The sequence below is a fragment of the Tauraco erythrolophus genome, chromosome 15 (assembly GCF_009769465.1).
Source record: "Tauraco erythrolophus isolate bTauEry1 chromosome 15, bTauEry1.pri, whole genome shotgun sequence".
Taxonomy (NCBI): domain Eukaryota; kingdom Metazoa; phylum Chordata; class Aves; order Musophagiformes; family Musophagidae; genus Tauraco; species Tauraco erythrolophus.
The window spans coordinates 11,230,591-11,250,561 of NC_141479.1; the positions used below are offsets into that span (position 1 = coordinate 11,230,591).

Here is a 19,971-nt window from a genome sequence, read left to right on the forward strand (position 1 = left end):
CATTGTACCACTCCATTTGCTTAGTGGAAGTACCTTCTCTCTCCAGGCTAGATAAAATAAATATCAAGTTAAGAGGTCCATACTTTCTTATCATAAAATCATTTCTGTAATCCATGGTAGCACTTTGAATGCAGCATATAGGTTTGTTGCACACCAACACTGCATTTTGCGAAAGACATCATTTCAAAGTTATCAAGGAGTATGGACTAACAGACAAGAATGGTTAATCAGTGACTGTGTGTAATGGATCACCCTCAACTCTTCCACAGAAGAAAACGTCCTAGCACATGCAAGCTTCTCAGATGCTTTAGCTAGAACTATACAAGCTAACCAAGTACCCCATCTCAGCCCATGAGAAACAATGCTCAAGTGTCTCTCGCCTCCATTTTGCTTTGTTTAGAGACCTGTAAGACAGAACCCAGACTAATTACATTTAATCCACAAATGCCATTCAAACAGTTGTTTATTATATATGGAAGTGCTTTGTGTGTACTGGTTAAGAAAAAGGTTTTAATATTAAAGTTATTAATTCACTCATTACTGACCTCTTTGGCTAGGAGACTGCATAATAATTTGTACCACTTTTCGTAGACAAAGTAGCTTCTGTTGAGGGGAAGTACATTTGTTCAACTGACCCAGTTCTCGCTTTGCACGTGGTATATTAAAACTACAAAATAATTGGAAAAAATGGTTAGCATACAGAGATCCTGCACAGGATGTCCAAAATCCAAGTTTTAACTTAATCAGAGCTGAAGAAGAGTATTAAAATATTTCCATCTCTGCTCCAAGTACTTGCATTTCTGTACCTGTAGATAGAGGGCAAAGCATAAGAATATAAAAGCAAAGAAGCTAACTACCAATGGAAAGACTGTCTTAAAATGACACTCACAAAGCTTTACTTTTCTATCCCAAAGGAATGAACTATAAGAAAAACTTGCCACTGGCTGAAGGGAAACACTTTCTGGTTGGCCCACGACCCATTTAAGACAGGATCTCAGTGACTCCTCAAAAAGTCCACAATCATCTCTCTCACCTGAACTCAGGCTTCACTCCAATGTCTTTTTGCTGCAGGTCTTGAAGGCTTCTCGTGATTTTGTTAAAATCGGCATCCTAATCAATAGAAAGGCAACAGTTTTTTCAAGTGCTTTAGATTAAATGTAATTAATCTTTAGGAACCAAACAAACTTACCTCACTTGCTTCAATAGTCCCCATGTATTTGAAGACTAGATCATAAATAGCATGGTGTATATACATCTGTAGAAAAAAACAACAGTATTTAAAGCATAAAATGGAGAGTTTAAAATAGCTTGCTAATTATTTTCCTTCATTTCAGATGCTTACTTCAACTGCTTGTTTCATCAGATTCATCTGCTCTTCTTGCTTTGCAAGCATCTTCTGGAAAAGAAAAGCCAGAGAAAGTTAGATAAATTATTGCTTCAGTAACGCTATGTACTGTGTATTTAGTGGAGTAAGTGTTTACCAAGTGCGAATCTCTCAAAAGATGCTGTAGACATTTGGTATAAAGTGCATTGACAGAATCCTGGCAGGAAGAAAAGAAAAAAGCATTCAGATTTAGGATAATCTGACTTGAAGCAACAAAGCGTAAACATGCAAAGATAGGAAGTCTTCCCTGCCTTGTCAGTGTGCACTATGGTAAGCTTTTTAGCTAGAAAAATTGCCTTTACCTAATAGTTAAGATGTAGTAATTCACAATTAAGAAATCTACTCTGCCCCTTCCCACTTTCTTCAACTCTAGACTACTCTGACATAGAAAAGCTCAATAACAAATACAACCAAAGCAGTGAAGTGAGTTCTAGTTAGTAAGTTAAACACCAAGAAGCAAGATACTGACTATGTAGTGGCGGAGGCTCTTCCTTTCATGTTCTTTACATGTTCTATAGAAAGATCCTATGTATTTATCAAACCTCTCACAGTGCCTTCCCAAGAATTCTCTAACATCTTCGATATTTTTAAGAGAATAGGAGTTTGATGCAGCTGTAGATTCACCTAAAATGAAAGCCAAGAATTAACACACAGGTTTAATAGGTATGCATGGTAAAGTGCTTTCTGTTCCTACATACACAGCCAACTTGCATGCAATGAAACCTTAACTCAGCTTACTACACCCTTAACTGAAGGTACTGCTTCTAATTAAAAGAATTTAATGCATCACATTTAGAATAGGCTCTCTTGTCTTTTATGTCAAGTATTTCTTTGGAATAGCTAAAACTGATTTCACTTGCTTTTTTACCCTGGACTAATTTATTGCCACATACACAACCCCATCTGAGTGCAAGTCAAGCTTGAAAGTAGAAGAAAAGCATGTAACAGTATTGACTGAACGCCCATGCAGGAAGTCAGTGTGCTCTAAGTGAGCTGCAAAAATCCCATCTTGGATTTTTACATAACCTATTCTTTATTTAGACATGCTTTCTCTGAATGGGAGAGCAAAGTCTCTTCATGTAAGCATTAAACCAAATCCACTTTCCTCTGAATAAGACAATTGGATCTCTCACTTATAATTCACATTGCTTTCCCAAAAATTTTTTCTAGGCAAGTCTTTCATTTGCAATCAAAGGCAGCCAACTAATAACAGGCTTGGATCTAATTCATTTCGAATTACTTTTGAAATTACAAATCACCTCACTTCTGAAAGACTGCTATATAACTACATTAAGTAATGGCCAAAAGAGGAACACTACAAGAATAATTTTTAAGATTTAGATTAATGTTTATAGAATTTAAGCCTATATGTATGCCAGTTATTTTTTTCAGAACTTTAATGCTTCCCTCAGTATTTTCACACTACTCTAGTATCACTTAACTTTGTCATAATTTCAAATGGATATTCTTATGTATTTAAGATGACTAGATGTTTTTATTTCAGAAAAAGCATATGTTTTAAGACACTTCTGTTCCATTTAATTAGTAAACACACATTATTATACAAATTCACAAGGAAATCATGCTACATTCACAGCTTTAATAATAGCCTGGGAAATAGTGCTCCAGCCTTATCAAGAGCAACTTCAGTATTAGGATAAAAATTAATACATTCAACTTAGTGAGACAGACCACCAGAGGTTCAGAAGAGTTGCTATACAACCTCTAACCACTGACTAAGTGATCATGAAAGAGTTTCTCTCCAGTTTTCATGCATCCACTTGGCATCTCAAGACACACATTACATTTAAGACTAAATCAATTTTTAAGCAGTCAGCACTAAACTGAGCATTGCTAAAAAAATCATGCTGGAACAAGTATTCCACAGATTATTTTTAGTACTATGACTGGGGCATAGACCCTTCAGAATCAAGTTTGCCTGGAAGCAACTTAATATTTTTCTCCAGCAGCATAATGATCTCCACCCCAGCAGGCTAAATGCCAAGAGCTTTCAACCAAGCCAACACTTTTCAGAATGAAGGAACTGTATTAAGCATATCAAACATACTAATTTGCTTACTGTGTAAACAAGACCACCAAGTTTACACTTCAATACATACTTGAGCTTTCAGTTTTTTCCAGTGGATGAGCTATGCACAATATACTAAAGCTTTCTTCTTTTTCATTGTAAAACGTTTCCTCAAAAAGAACAGGTACCGAGAGATGATAATTAAAACCAGTTCCCAAAATGATGAGGTTGCCTTGTATGAAGATCTCCTGAAACAAAACAAAAACCAAATCAAGTGTAAAAGTCCACCAGAATTAAGTTTCTCATTGGCATCTGCACTGCAATTACATTTCCAGGGAAATAAGAGAATCTTGCAAGACAAGAAAGCCCTAGATTCAAGAGATTTCATGTTCTTGTGCTGCATAGACACTGAAACAGAGACTCCTTCAGTCTACAACGGCTAGCTAAACCTTGCTGGTATCTACTTTCTTTACAAGTCTACTAATAGAGGAGGCTTCAGACAATCTCCCTCCAAGGTCTAAGTGACTAATTGCAGATTTTAGAGCCCTTATTAGAAAGGAAATTGAAAGACAACTTAAAACTGGGGTCTAAGCTCAGCTTCAGAAAAACACCACATAAAGTTAAGCGTGAGAAATACAGACAAGTTATCTTCTCAAGCAACTCCAGTGAGGACATCTGCAGTAGGAAGATCTAGACAACAGCCTGCAAACAGGTGCAAGATCTCAGACTATACTGCAAAGTTTTAAGTAAAAAGTGTAATCCTATGCAGCATTAGCATTGGTTATCATGGCTTGCTGCTACATTACTCAGTTCCTACTCCACTTACTGAACTGAATTAGTACATCAGGCCTCAGATGCAACTTGACACTATCATAATGTTGTCTTAAGCCCTGGTGAACTTGCATCTGCATATAATATAGGCAGGCTACTGTTTGCCTGAAAGCTAGAGAGACAGTTCTTAACTAAGTGATAAAGGCCCTTCTGTCACACAACAAAATTCCTAACAGCCACAAAACACCGATAAATGGACAAAGTTGCTTCGCTACAGCAGTAAGCTGAAATCAGAGGCATTGTTACCATCTGAACAGGACAACTATTTTTGTGTACATGCCAAAACACAGCTTTTGCTACAAAGCAGCATACCCCTCAGAACTTTGGCTTAGGTGGGCCACAGGCTTCTTTTGCCAGTTAGCTCTAACTCCTAGCTATCACTCCTGTAACCATTAGTTCACACTATCAGTCATCAACTGCAGTGAATCATTTATTGGAGTGTCCCCAAGCCACATTCAGATATGAAAACAGAAATACCTTTCCATTTAAGGTCTGAAAATTTTCTTCTAGCGGCTTCAGAACATAAGATTCAAACTGGCAGGTAGAAATACTGTTGCTTGAAAGGCTTCCTTTGCATGGAACTAACACCTAAAAAAGTCAGATGATACTTCAGAGAGAAACGCTATGTATCAGCAGCTAAGCACCAATAGCTTTTGCCTTTTAGAGGCAAGCAATTGAATCTGGCTTATAAACATTTACTAGCAAATGTATAGCTATTATAGGTGTTTTTGCTTAAATTAATAAAAAAGAAAGGCCATTGGTAGACGCACAGTCTGGTGATTAACCTAGAAGTTTCATTTGGTGACTTACCTGAAAAAGGATGACAGATGCAGCTGAAACAAACAGCACTAAGAGAAGGAGATTAAGTCTTACTTAAGTTACTTATCACCAGTCAGCTGAACGACTTAAAAGTTAGGCAGCTAGTAAAAGTGAAGTAGATTTTCAAACTAAAATGAAAATCCATCAGAAAGAAAAAAATCTAAGGTAAGAAACACCTTGAGTTTACTGCACCCAACAGATTCTAATTAAGAATTTGTCTCAAACTGTCAAAGCAGCACATTATGAATACAACAAACCCTGTACAACATGCTAAAAAATACACCTCATTGTCAATGAAGAGATAAGCATGAAGCAAGTGGTTCTTTCAGTACCCAGCTTTCAAAAACAGAATACAGACAGAACTGGTGAACAGATTGTAGCATTTCAGCTGATATCATCTTAATATACAATCAAAAGAATCCTGTCCAATTTAAGGCTTCATTTTATAATCAGGTAACGATAACCCACAAGTTTAATGGAGTTTCCATGCAATTTTGGATGAAGACTAATTGCAGAATACCCAGTTTAGAAGTCTTAAGGACCAGAGTTTTCATTCCAGCTCAGTTTAATGGCTTTATTTTGCTATGTAAAATGCTGTCAGAAACAAGCAACTGTCCACCAGATATTTCAAAAGGTCAATTCCATTTTAAGTGGGGAAAAATACATAACTTGAGCTCATAGCAAAGAAAATAGGCTTCCTATAAAGTCTAGAAGCAACACCAGCTTTGATCTTTCACTACCATGCAAGAGTGTCATATTAGTAAATGACAAGCAACTTAAAGTTGCTCTGGTTCACTTCCAAGTTTTGTCGGCTTGCACTAATCTTTACATGTGTCATAGCAGGCGTATGATTTAAACACATAACTATATTTAATAAGCTCTTTTGTACTTATTCATACTTACAATACCATGCAGTTCTGCAACTTTGCTGCACAGATCAGGACGCCGCTTCTGAATGGCCAAATAAAAGGGATTTTTCAAGATATCTTCATCATACATAGCCATATGGACTTCAGATATTCCGAGGATATTTTCTGGAATATGTATGAAGAATGCTTAATGTATCATACATGGTATCTGTTAAAGCATAATATTTAGAAATATCTAGGGAACAGCTTGATTCCTCTTGTCCAAAAGAAAAGAGCACTTTCAGGTCTTGATTTAAGTAGCCAATGGCATGGTTAAATAGCAAGAAGGTAACCATAATAACTCAGAATTTATTCTGAAATGTTATTTTGCATTAATATACGCTTCAAATTACATAGTTATCCTCATAATGTCTCTTTAAGTCTTCCAGGTGCTGAAGCCTAACAACACATGATAGCTTTGGACAAAACTTGGGAGAGGATTAGAGAAGATCTACGTTACTACCACTTTGATATATAATATATAAGCTAACTTGCACTGCTAAGGTCCAAAACAATCCTAGAGACACAAATTAACAGCTTCTTTACAGCAGATTCTACTGCCCCACAGGCAATTGTGCTCCTCCAGTATGCTCATGTAAGTCTTCAGTCTCACCTGTGTAAGGATTACTGACTGACACATCAATGAGACACTCACATAGTGTAACAGGAACCCTTGTGTAAGGCAATCCTCAACTTTCGACGGAAAGTTATAGGAAAGGTACACCAAGGAGATATGGATATCCATGTCATAATTGAAAGTTACCATGAAACGCATCAGTTGTGGTCATATCTACTTCCATGGCAAAAGTCTCAATGATCTGATGTGAGGCTGATGCACAACATTTGGCAAAACAGTGAGCAAAAAAGCAACTTAAGACAGAAAACCCAACTTGTAGGCATTGGAAAAAGCTACACTAGAGGTGTCACAGAGAAAAGATGATCTCTAGAGGCACTGGACCCTCAACTGCTTTCTTCCTCAATTCCAATTCTCTAAAAAAACTATGACACATCATCCTAGACACAAGGGCAAGAAAAACCCCAATAGGTCCCTTCTGGAATAACTTCAGAATTATTTTATTCAGAAGAATTGAGATTAACAGGCTTACAAGTGCTTAATTAACCAGTCTGTTCTATGTCTTTCCCTCTCATGCAGCTTCCCTTAGGAATCAACAGAAGTTGCACAATTGCCTAATGCAACGTCAGCTATATAGGCTGGAGCGGGTCCAGAGGAGGGCCACGAAGGTGATCCGAGGGCTGGAGCACCTCTCCTATGAAGAGAGGCTGAGAGAGTTGGGGCTGTTCAGCCTGGAGAAGGCTCCAGGGTGATCTTATTGCAGCCTTCCAGTACCCAAAGCGGGCCTACAGGAAAGCTGGAGAAGGACTTTTTACAAGGGTGTGTAGTGATAGGACAAGGGGCAATGGATTTAAACTCAAAGAGGGCAGATTTAGATTGGATATAAGGAAGAAATTTTTCACTCAGAGGGTGGTAAGGCACTGGAACAGGTTGCCCACAGAAGCCGTAGATGCCCCATCCCTGGAAGTGTTCAAGGCCAAGTTGGATGAGGCTTTGGGCAACCTGGTGTAGTGGAGGGTTTCCCTGCCCACGGCAGGGGGATTGGAACTAGATATCTTTGAGGTCCCTTCCAATCCTAATCATTCTATGATTCTATATATCCTAGGAAAGGGTGAGAACAGTAGCAGAACTTAATTTGAGCAAGCCACCCTTACACAAGCAATATTTCCCTGTTTTCTTAAATGTAGAATTATCCTTAGCACATTATTTGCTCAGTGTGAGCTTCTTATGCTTGTTCTGTAGCACTTGTAATATCTTACTACCTAGTGCTGTACTGGTACTAAAAAATGCCTTTGTAGATAACGGAAGAGACACGACACCATTGTATGGCAGTTTAAAAGAGTGGAAAGACATACACCCAACTCCTTCCAATTTTTAGACAGCCTCTTAGTTTCAGCTTTGCTGTTAACTAATCTATAGTCTATTAACTGATCTACAGCCTGGTGCCTCCTTGTAACTAGACACAAGGAGAGCTCCCTTAGGAGAGCTAAACACAAAACTGATCAGCTAAGGCTGCAAGCAATTTCCACTATAAAGTTATCACCAGCTACATACAGCTTGGACAACCTCAGCCTGAACCACTGAAGTCTGGCAGTAGTAGATAACTGCCTCAAGCAGAGTTTTCCTGTGAAGTTGCAGATAAAATGGTCCATCCGCTTTCAAAACATACAATAACACTAAGAGCTTCTATGAAAGAATACTAATTCAGCAGTCCAAAAAGTGTTCTTCGGAGCACAGATCTGAGGTTTGCCACCACAGAGGAAGAAAACATTTGCTCACTGATGCCTTCAAAAGACTAGCCAAGTTCAGTCATTACAAGACCTCAAAACTAGAAAAAACCTCTTCCAGTTTTGCACAAGATCTGTCTTACCACAGTGCCTGGGTAAACAGGATGATCACCAGTAATTCCACAGCTGATAATTACTACAAACATTTCCTGGCAGGCAGCTGCAATTCAAGTTCAAGCTGTGGGCTTCCCCAGCCAGCAGCAGGGAAAGGAGAAAAGACAATGGCAAGCCCAGTGGTGGGTTTGCTGCAGGAACACAGATATCTCATCAATGAAATCATGTTCACTATCTGGTCCAGTATCTGGAAGTTACTATCTTCCAGGTGGAAGATATTTATAGGAAGAGGGGAGCTCCCAGTCCCACAGAAAAGCTGAGCTTACGAAGCTTGCTGTGTATGTGACAGATGTAACTCTTAAATCATTGTCTGCACCTGAAAAAGACACAAGCAACTAGAGTACTTTAAGAATAATTTCAGTTGACAGATCATCACAGGAAAAGCTTGAAATTACAATCCTCAGTTCCTGGTTCATGAGTTATGCACCACAAATAACTAGTTTTAGAAAACTGAGGGGCAGCCTTGTAGATTCTTTTTCTACAGAACTACTGACAGGGTTGAATGACACTTGAGAGCTGCGGCAAGATGTGGAAAGAAACTGCGTTCAAATACTGAATTCTGGCATTTTAGCTACTGCAATGCAACATCAACATGTATATCCCAATAAGGAAGCTAAAACTTCTAGTTCACACAGGTATTTGTTACCCACCTTGAGCAGAAGCAGACTGTGAACCCTGAACTGCTCACCAGATGCATGTTCCCACACAGCAGGATGTAACCACCACCAGCCAAGTTAGCACTGGTTTGAGAATCACAATTCTGTATTTCCTTCCCTTTTCTCTCTCCCTTACCCCTGCATCTGCTCAGTGCTACACTAGTGGATAGCTATCATATCTGATTAAAATATGGGTAAGAAAAAGAAAGGGTGGAATATTTATTAACTGAAACAGTTACGTGACTGTATTCACTTGGACACCCTTCACCTATCCACAGCATTCTTCAGAGATGTAAGTGTCTGGCATAAGCCAGCTACAATTTCAGTAATTACAGGAAAAAAAGGCCTTTATACTGAACTTAATCTATTTAAGTCTACAGAATCAAGAGAGTACATTAAACCTTTCCAAAATTTTGGTTCAGGCAGTTTTGACACTAAGTCAATCTCTTTCCACCCCAAAAGTTAAATGCATCTGAGAATACTGGCTAATGCATTGCTGTAATTCTAGGAACACATTAGAATACTCCGTTGAGAGTTTGTTGGCAGAACACAACATCCAACTTCAACCTAATTTAACTTGGGGGGCAGGGGGGCAGCACCGGGGGGGATACAGATTTACTTTTCCAGTTGCACCTTAGACAGCTTTAGATTTACTAACATCAAGAAAACAAGAAATGTACAAAGCCTTACTTACATTAGAATTGTTCTATGCTTTACAGAAAACCTGCTAAAAAATGTCATAAGCCATATTTACTATGAAGTTTATTAAATTCTATTACACTGAGCTGTAAAGCAATACACAAGTACTAATGTGATATAAAAGGTTTAAATGGAATCACTTAAGTCTGTGGCTTCATGCCTGTAAGCACAGAAATAACTCAAATTGCTGGAAGAACAGAAGCTAGGTGATCAGAGAATCTAATAAGCATTATGCTACTGTTTTAAAACATCAACAGTCATAACCTTAAAACAGCCAAATCCTTTTTGATTAAGAACGGAGTGACAATTCTAACAATGTAACTAATAATACAATGGATAGACAAAGTGAAAAACATATCCTGGCATCTAAGCACATCACTGTTTTCTCCAAAACACTGGAAACAAAGTCTTATGACCTTTGGTACTGAAAACAATAGGTAGAATTTTACTATGGCAGTTTATTTAGTTATTGATGGAGTTTTCCTTTAGAGACGATCAAGTGAGGTACCTTTTACAGACCTATCGGGTTTCAGTTCCTTTTACAAAGCATTTTGAAATTTAGACAAACACCCATTAAAGTAGAAGATGTCATTGAGATGTCATTGTACCTGCATTGTTACTTGGTAGTTAAATCATATCCACATCCAAACTGTACAACTGTTTACTCAATTCTTAGGCATATCATCTTCTGAATGTCCTGCTATACCACTATTAAAGATCTAACAAAACACACTGCAGGGAAAATGTCTTTCATAACAGAATTAGGGATTCTGTATACAAATACTTCATATTTAATGTTGAATAGTGTAAGATTCTGTGTTTTCACTATGGCATTTTAATAATACTTCGGCAGAGCTACCAAAGCTGGTAAAAAATATTAGCCTAGTTCAGTAACCTGAAATCTCTCCAGGAGAGCAAGTTTGGATGTTACCCTGGGATGCTAACATAAAGTACATCAATGTCCTCTCCACAAAAGTCCAGCTACAAAGAAGCCAATGCCATGTTCTCCAAAGTCTTCAACAACAGATCTATTAGTGCATCATGTTCAAGCAGCATAAATTCACTGAATTCTTCTTGCATAGCAATACCATGAAGTTTCACTTCTCCTTAGCTTCACACGATGAATCAATTTCAGTCACTTCCACTGATTGCAGACAAATGATTATTTGTCATTAGCCAAGTACTAGGAACAAGCTACATTGTCCTCTCCACAGCAGAGTAGAGACTAGATTCCCAATTCAATTCTTGCAGGTTAAGAAATTCACCACAGTAGGTGCAAAGGACTTGCATTCTTTGGCTTACCACTGTTAAAGCTGCACTAAATTCTCAGATGGGAGCCCTGAGCTATTCACAAGCAAGCCCTGGAACAGAATGCAGAGAGCACTGATCAGTGAACCACGTAAACAATTACAAGGAACAGGTTTAGAGGAAAAACATTAACAGAAAGCACAAAGTTCCCAAAACAGATTCTCAAACAAGGACGCTTCCTCCAAATATGTCAGTTGTATTTAAGGTCACCTCCTCAGGCTTGCAGAGGTGTCAGCACATGCACTTTTCTGGAGGAGGGAACAAAAACTGAAGAGCTGAAATACAAAGAAAAACTGTTTTACTTAAGCCAATTATTTTGATGCTTTAGTTACTGAGGCAAGACAGAGGTGTAATTTCCTAGCCTGTGTATTGAGGGTGCAGTGGGCCCCAACACTGTTCTGCTGAGATGTGAGTCACAGAATCTTGACTACAGAGTTACAGACCATCACTGTTCACAGGAGACCACACAAGGTTGATACCAACTCCAAGACTAGCAGCAAGTCTGTGAAGAAACCAAGTATGCAGAGTCAGCCTCAGCACAGGCCACCTACAGAAATACAAGGGAACTGAAGCCAGCAGCCCTGCACCCCCTTCACTATAGCTCCTACGGTCCTTAGACCAGACAACTGGACAGAAAAGTGATCCATTCTCTGCATTTCAATAGGAAAACTAAAGTCCCTGCAGACCAGCAAGTCTTACCTCATCATTGTAAGAAACTTAAACATAAGACCACTATTAGAATATCTAGTTATAAAAGATATTGTAGAGTTACACTAGTTCCCTCCTTTAAGAAGCAGAGCAAGGGTAAGGAAGGCTGGAACACAATTCAGCAGGTAAGTTCTTCTAACTAGTAAAGAAGTGATTTTAACCACCACTGGTGTTTTCATGCTACAGAACACACCATACACACCAGCCTGAGGTAATTAAGAGCTTCCTGACAGTAAGCACCATGACACAGACATATTAGTTTAACATTCTTCCACGATATAAAATAAGGTTCTTGATATGGATCAAATCCTCGAGCCACTTTACCAGCAAAATGCTTAGCAGAACGCAAGTCACAGAATAGTTACTGAAGGAAGTTGTGTAGTGTCATTGGGGGAAGGGAGAGGGTTGATGTCATGTTTCATTTTCATTATATCCTACCCTTATTTTCCTTCCTCATCTCACAGCTGCTTCAAGCTCTCTCAGGCCACAGCATTCTTCAGATTGAATTTGGTATATGAGCTTACTCCAGAAGCAAGCCCATCAGGCAAGGCTTACCAACCATTTAAACAAAACAGACCTGCATTTACCTAAAATTCTACTTAAAAGTCTATTAAAATAGTATTTAACAAGTAGTGATGTTCAAGAAGCATCACAGAATACTCAGCAAACATTTTTAAGGGTACTGGAACAGGAAGAATATGGTCATTAACAGTTACTGCAAGAAAGCCTTTCCTCAGAACCAGGAAACAAGTTTCTCCTCTTACTCATTATGCTGCTTCCTAATTAATTTCTAAGGATTTTTACACTCCATCCTTACAGTTTTCCCAGGACAATATTTCAGCTAGTCAGCATCTTGTTTGAAAGCAGTATCAAGATTTGCATTTTCAGAACACCACACCTGTCTGACACTACAACCGAATGCTAAGGGTTTCTACAATCTACATGAATTGGATAACTGCATGCAGCTGAACTTAATTTAGAACTAATCTAACTAACAGCCTCTTTCTTCCCACATGACACACCTAAAGATGTATTTAGGCATTATCTCACACAGATTATAACTGCTGCCACCTTCAGGTTTAAGGAGTCACATGTTTCCAAAAACAGTACCCCCCTCTCCCCTTTTCAGCTACTTCCAGAGAAGCAGTTTCAAGATTCTGATGGGCCACAACGAACAGTAACTTGAGTGACACGTGGCAGACTTTGAACACAGCTGCTATACACACAAACATGCATAATTTAGTTAGCAATAAGCTTAACACTTAAGTCCTACAGGACTCCAGATTCAAACCCAGAGTTAATCCTTTTTCCACCTGACAATGATTAGGCAATTATAAGACTTCACTTATAATCAGGTCAAAATCATCCTGTGTTTCTTCACTCCTACAAGCAAACAGGCATTATCAATTCACTGCTTCTAGGCTACCAACACTCAAACTGGTAGAGAGCTACTCAGTTTACTCTGTAATAACTTGGCAACCTACACAAGTTAAAAGGTAGTTTTAACAGTTTCCACAGGTGGCAACCTGCAGCAGAAGTTATATACAGCTAAGACTTAGGGCCAAAATCAAAGCAGAACAAAAAAACACCACAAAAACAGTCAGCAAAGTTCAAGCTACCAAAATCCAGAGGCAGCAACACAGTCTAGACAGAGTCTTTAGGCTGGGCTCAGCACCAGAAAGCCAGTCTGCCCGGACTCTGCTCCTCATAGCACCTTATCTTGCTCTTAGCACACACTGCACTGAAGGGGTGGCAAGATAAGGGAAAGGGTCATGCTCCATCTCCTCACACGAGTATGTCTTCACATCTTTTTCAAGTTACTACAGCATCAGAAAACCACTCAGTTACACACAAACACTAAGGCATACGTAGTAGCAGATGTTATGACAAGCAAGTTCTCCAGAAGCGCACTGTGGCAAAGACTCATCATGTGCTAGAGACAACACAGTGTAGTTCACTACGCAGCACTCAGCCTCACCAATTCTGTTCTTCCAGAAGGTTCAGACGTACATGTAAGCACAGCCCGGTGTCCATCCCTGACCGGTTCACCGTACTTCGGCGCACTCACAAGGGCGGGCTATGCGGCATCGTTTCTGCTAGTGAGGAACTGGTGTGTGTTTCCTGGACTTTCTGACGTACAATTGCTCGACCTGAGCTGACTGCAGACGTTCTGGATCGCGCACCAGCACTTCCCGCTGCCCTTCTGCAACAGCCCGTGCGAGATGAATACGGGAGCTCTTCCCCCGGCACTGCCCGAGCGCCTCGGGGACACCCGCTGCCCTCACGGCGGGCAGGAGCGCGGCAGCACTGACCTCACGCGAGCAGCCTACCTGGGGCTAAACGGGGCGCAACAACGTGTCAAACGCGCCTGCCGCTTCACCGCGGCAAAGGCGCGGGACGGGCGGCAGGTGCCAGCGAGACCGCGGGCACTAACAAGTGCCGCCCGTTCGTGCGGCCGGAGGTCCCGCCAAGCCACCGGCGGCGGCGCCAGGCCCCCGTACGACACGGGAGCAAGCACGACCTGACCGCCGCCGCGGGGCCCCCGTCAGCTCGGCGGCTCCGCGCCGCAGCCCCGGCCCGGGAGCAGGCCGCGGCGGAGGCCGGCACAGCCCCCGCCCGCCGCGCGGCGGCCAGGCCGCGGCCGAGCCGCTCCCGGCGCGCGGCACGCGAGGGCGCGCGCGCCACCCCCTCCCGCTCACGGAGAGGCGGGAGGGCACGGCCGGGACCACCCCGGCGGCGCGTGCCCCGCGGCTCCCGCCACCGCGCGCTGCCCGCGGGGAGCCGTACTGCCGCCGAGGAGCGGGTCGGGGCGCCCGAGGCGGGAGCGCTACTTACACCGACAACATTCTCCCCCTTCCTCCCCGGCCGCGGCGAGCGGCTGGCGGCCCACCTCCCCCAACCGCTCCGCGCCTCAGCCAAGCCCTACCGGGATCCAGGGCGGGCCCGGCGCGGCGGCGGCGCCGCACGAAGCCAATGGCCGGGCGCCGGCGGGGAGCGAGCGAGGAGCCAGGCAGCCGCCGCGGGGTCACAGCCTGCGGAGGCGGAGCCTGCGAGGGCTTATAGGGCCGGGCCGGGCCGCGCCCGGGAGGCCGCGGGCGCTCCCAGCGCGGCGCCATGTGACTCCGCGGGCGCTCAGCTGGGACGAGTTAAATGCGAGTGGCGGCGGCGGCGGCGCACCGGCGGACGGGGACGTCCGGCTTCCCGGCTTTCGTTCTCGAGAGCTTTATCCTTCGCATGTTTTTTTTTCTCCTGCTTTCTCGGCGTTCGGCACTTTTCAAAAAGCGGCGCCCGACTGCTGGAAGTCTTGGCTGCCGTTCAGCGCGGCGCGGAATGAGCCGCCCCGGTTCTCCCGCACGGTGGCCGTAGCAGGTGGGCAGCGATGCTACCCGCCCCCCGGGGCTCCCCGCAGCCCGCCCGGGCTCCCAGAGGCGTCGGCGCCGCCTGAGCAGCCGGCGGGGACGCGGGGCGTGTGACAGGGCGCTGAATGCGTGCGCGACCCGAAGCTACCGCTTGCCATGTGCGCTGGTAGCATCTGGCTTCGGCAGCTCCCTGGTCCCGGTACCGGGTAGTCGGGGCGGAGCGGCAGCAGGGCAGAGCGGCGGGGACGTAGCCCCGCGCCGCCGCCGGGATCATGGTGAAGGAGGAGTGCAAAGCGCTGCTGGACGCGCTCAACAAGGTGACCGCCTGCTACCGGCACATGGTGCTGACCATCGGCGGCACCTCGGACTCCCAGAACCTGCGGGAGGAGCTCAAGAAAACCCGGCAGAAAGCCCAGGAGCTGGCGGTGGCCAACAGGAACAAGCTCACCACGGTCCTGAAGGACAAAACCGTGAGTAAGGAAGATAAAGCCGAGTTCGAGAGGTTATGGGTGATTTTCTCCACGTGCCTAGAGATCCTGGAGATCGACATGAGGAGAGCCCTGGAGCTGGGCCACGAGTTCCCGCTAAACGTCCCCAAAAAGCACCTGATCCAGACAGGCATGAGCGGGGGAACCTCTGGTGTGGCCGCCAGAGCGATGAGCGTCCAGAACATGAAATACGAGGCTGAACACAATATAGACGTGGTGGATTTGAAAGACCTCGAGAACGAAATCAACCAGGTAGGAGAGATGATGTATGAGATGGAAATGAAGGTCAATGTCCCCCAGTGGACAGTAGAGGCTAAGCAAGACCCGGGGGCTGAACTGAAATCCACCATCAGCGTGGGCGCTTCTTCTATTGGCATGATCTCTGTGGAGGAAAATAAATCCTTCTGCGATATCAGCAAAGTTCTGGCTGGGATTATTTTCTCCGCTGTGCTAATTATCGCTATCGTCCTGGCAGTGTGTGTGGTAAAACTCTCTTAGGGTGGTGCAGGCTCTGACAAGAGCGACCCCCCTCCAGTCTGTCCTTGGGAGTGTTTCATGCCTCACCTTTAATTTCAAAACGGGTTACTTGGATGAGCTGAAAACTTAAACCTAGCACTTGAAAAAACAAAGCAAAACTCTTGCCTCTCCATATCCTAAAACGCACGATTTGTTTCTTCTTGCTTTTCGAAGAAAAGAGATGCAAATCAGCTTGCAGAATAGGATGTCTTCATCTGCTGGACTTGTAACAGTTAACTATGAAGCATCAGGGTATTATCACTACCGACTATAACAGGGATTTGTCTGCTATTAATAGATCACTATTCTCAGAAGCCTGTATTTTTTGTTCTTGATAGGCTCTGGTGTTTGCTGCTGGTCACTGTTTACAGTATGCGAGTAACACAAATGTGGAGGCTAACACAGGTGTTTTGCCCAACAAAGTGAATAGAATACTTTTTTTTATCAAATGCACAAAATATTATTTCAGTGGAGGAGAAGAGGAAGGCTGAAAACCCCAATAAAAGAATGTAAACAACGTATCTATTTCAGATAAGTTAACGGTTGGGGAGGGGGGAGGTGTGGAGGAGGATGGAGAAAACAGAACAAGCAATGTTTGATACCAAATACTGTTTGTTGATTTAGACTGGATTGCACAGACCCCAGTTGCATGGGTTGGCACGGCATACGCGAATGACTAATCGCTTTCTAAATCCAGAGAAAAAAAAAAGGGAGCTGCATATTCAATACTGGCAAGCCTCGTGGTTCTTATCCACATTTACCACAGTTTTGTCTGCCCTTGCAGAAAGGCTGATTCTTGCCACTGGTTCAAATTTTTCTTTCTGTAGAAGCAAACAGTTTGCACTTCACAATTAACTATGACAATAGGAGCAATGCATCTACCCACAGCAGAAGCAGTAGTTTCGGAAAAGAGATTTTGGCAAACAAAACCAGTTCGAGTTAAAGCAGACCTTTCTGATGATCCAAAGAAAGATCCCCCTCTCATGTTGACAGGCAGGGATTGATGCCTGTATACGTACAGTCACGTTTCTGCAAGCTCCTGAATTCTTTGCAGAAATGCAGACAAAGCTAAAAACGTGTCTCAGTTTCATGTCTCACTCATGTCTGATTAATCATCTGGGAAACAGAAAGCCTGTAGGATTGGTCCAATTAGATACACTGCACTTTTGGAAGGTAAATGCAAGAGCAGCATAAAACTTTCCACTGCTTCCCTATAAAATTGTTAATATTTAAATGTAAAACTGGGGGAACAAACACTAACTTTGCAGAGAAGCTCTGTAACGTTTTGTGAAAGGACCTATGTATTGTGGTATTCATTATGTAACTTAGGGAATGTCTTCCATTACTGCGAACACACACTATCCGTTCAAGAATGCTTGGCGCACACTCTGTAGTGCCATAGGTATTGGGAGGCACTCCACGGGCAAATATAAAGACCCTGTAATATGGGGATTTTAATGTGTTATTATTCTTCTGCATTGATTATTATGGACCCGTTATCCAAAAGCAACAATCGGACCTTTTCTGTGAAGTTACTAGACAATAGTCTTACTGCTTGTTAAATAAAATTGTGTTGACAACTCATGAATGCTCGTATTTTTGAGTTGAGAACTAAACATACTTTGAAATACTGCAGCAAACAGTTTATTCTTTAAAACTTAAGAGAATTGGGTTTAGGGAGAAAAAGTGTGTGACAAATTTGAATATGGTCACTTGTAGGTAAGAAAAAAATAATAATAATACAGGTGAGGAAAAATACTAAGCGGAGGCCTCAATTAAAGGCTATAGACTATCATTACATTGAAGGATAATGTGAGTTCTGCACATTGATCCAGTCTAGCTCCGTTCTCATGGGAATTCAGTTTGTAAGATGACTCCACCATTCCTTTCTGTTGTATTTCACTCATTCCATAGGATGTGTTCTATACCTCCTTAAACTAGGTTCCTAGAGATCCCCAGCAGCATTCTAACAAGGTCAAGCCTGTATTTATCGGTGCTACTGTTGCAGTCTGTCTAGACAAGGTGTAATTGCTGTGTGTCCGTTTAAATGAGATCTCCTTCACAATCATATTTAGTAAGCATATTTATGGAAAATACAGCAAAAGCTGCAGGAGAATGTACATATTTGGATTGCCACTACTAATCTCTAAGGATTTGTGGGTATTTTCACTCTTCGCACTCTCCTTTTACTTGGTCCACAGGAAGGTGGATAAGAAGTTGGACTCCATTCTGTGCTTCTTGAAAACTCCATATTCCTTTTGAAATGAGATCATTTAACCACATATGCTGGAAACCCAAGTTATGCAAGTCTGGTTTCTGGTGGATAAGTAAATGGTAACACCTACAGCATTCATTTATCTTGTATCTCGGTATTCTGAAGTGGGTATACTGTTCATCCACGGTTAGTTGTGTAGAAGAATTTTTAAGAGTAGTTAATCTCATCTTCAAAAGCAAGCCTCAGTGAGTTGGTACATCGTAAATTTTCAGTCCATTGCATTTTTTGGATACAGGACTCAAAGAATTCATATAAGTAGCCTATTATTATCTAAGTCTTGCTTCATTATGAATATGTACACAATTAATATTTAAAGCATTGGATCTTGGTAAAATAATGCATTTTCAAATCTTAATACAAAGCTGGCTGCAGATTTATTCATCACTAGTTTGTTCCAAAAAATCTGTAGCATCTTATACTTAGGCTATCTGAAATTAAAAGATTAAGTAGAATTCTGATGGAGGATTGACACCATGTCATTGGATAATGTTCCTGCCATTAATCTCCTACGCTTGTATCAAGTGTACGCTCAATGTGACAAAGTTCAGGCACGAGTGCACAAAGTCAAACCCAGATGAAACCACCATCGCCCAGAAGTACTGATGCTTCCTTTAAATTAAGAAATAAACAGGTGGTGTAGATCTGCAGTCTTCATTTTTCTTCCCCACTGGAATGCAACTGGAAGGAGACTGGAAATGCTATTTTTGTAAGTGAAAAATGGGAAGTCGAACTTTGAAATACTCTATATTTAAATAGCATGATGAAAATGCAAATAACTCTCATGCTGATCAGTGAATGAGAATGTTACTGTGTTTTCAGTGCAAAAGAAAATGGTAATTGCTTTATTTCAATGTTGTTCTACTTCAGTTCTTTTGTCTCTGTTCACAGGATACACGCATTAAATTTGCTGTACACTAGAATCTTATTCCTGACTTGAATTATACTGGTTTTGCCTGTGCATGGGTGGTATTTTCTACACTTTGAATAATTCAAACTTGTTACTGTCACTATTTATTTAACTTAAAATAAAGTACATTCTTATAACTTACTGGTTGGCTTGCAGCTGTAATTAAAACCAAACAGAAACTGGAATATTAATACAGCTTGTCAGTAAGCTCTTCTAAACAAAAAGCTCCTGTTTCAACCACAGGAATAAAAGTAACATGCTAAGTCCTTTCTTTACAGTTTTCTTGACTTAAATGCACCCCTCTCAAGCTCCCAAAGTTGAATATAGTGATACATCTTATTTTATACGGCAAGGGAATCAGCAGTCTGAAAAGTCAAGAAATCTCTGCCTTAGGAAACAGCTACAATAACATTTAGGATACCAGGGATGACGTTGCCTTCAGCACTGCTTGTTCGGTGGTGTTGAGTGAAGTACAGAACCATTAGCTGAGGCAACTGAGAACTAGAGAACGTGTAAGACTAGACTAACGTATTAGATCCTCACTGTTAGGATCCAAACTCTGCCCCTTTCAGCCAGCAAAGCTTGCATTTACTTTAGCAAAAAATACAC

General features: G+C 42.0%; 2 protein-coding genes across 7 annotated transcripts in view; one reads left to right on the forward strand and one right to left on the reverse strand.

The window, feature by feature from the left end:
* ANKRD27 (ankyrin repeat domain 27) overlaps window positions 1-14,757 on the reverse strand; it is a 41,226-nt gene extending 26,469 nt beyond the window's left edge. For 4 of the 6 annotated variants that reach the window (XM_086620782.1, XM_086620783.1, XM_086620781.1 and 1 more), the window contains exons 1-10: window positions 14,653-14,692; window positions 5,967-6,097; window positions 4,722-4,832; window positions 3,505-3,661; window positions 1,854-2,008; window positions 1,482-1,541; window positions 1,343-1,396; window positions 1,190-1,255; window positions 1,034-1,110; window positions 546-667 (exon numbers count right to left, since the gene is read on the reverse strand). In XM_086620782.1, the coding sequence (XP_086476908.1) occupies window positions 546-667; window positions 1,034-1,110; window positions 1,190-1,255; window positions 1,343-1,396; window positions 1,482-1,541; window positions 1,854-2,008; window positions 3,505-3,661; window positions 4,722-4,832; window positions 5,967-6,068 (904 nt within the window). In that variant the 5' untranslated portion in view covers window positions 6,069-6,097; window positions 14,653-14,692. Of the gene's footprint in view, window positions 1-545; window positions 668-1,033; window positions 1,111-1,189; window positions 1,256-1,342; window positions 1,397-1,481; window positions 1,542-1,853; window positions 2,009-3,504; window positions 3,662-4,721; window positions 4,833-5,966; window positions 6,098-14,652; window positions 14,693-14,743 lie in introns of those variants that run through there. The other 2 variants (XM_086620785.1, XM_086620780.1) reach the window with 1 other exon arrangement.
* Window positions 14,758-15,448: 691 nt separating this feature from the next.
* On the forward strand, window positions 15,449-16,162 carry RGS9BP (regulator of G protein signaling 9 binding protein). The gene has a single exon (XM_009989905.2). It carries the CDS (start codon window positions 15,449-15,451, stop codon window positions 16,160-16,162), a length of 714 nt encoding a protein of 237 aa, XP_009988207.2.
* The last annotated feature ends 3,809 nt before the right edge of the window (window positions 16,163-19,971 follow it).

Excerpts from the sequence above, each read along its gene's own strand:
- RGS9BP (XM_009989905.2), top strand. The coding sequence starts at position 15,449 with ATGGTGAAGGAGGAGTGCAAAGCGCTGCTGGACGCGCTCAACAAGGTG.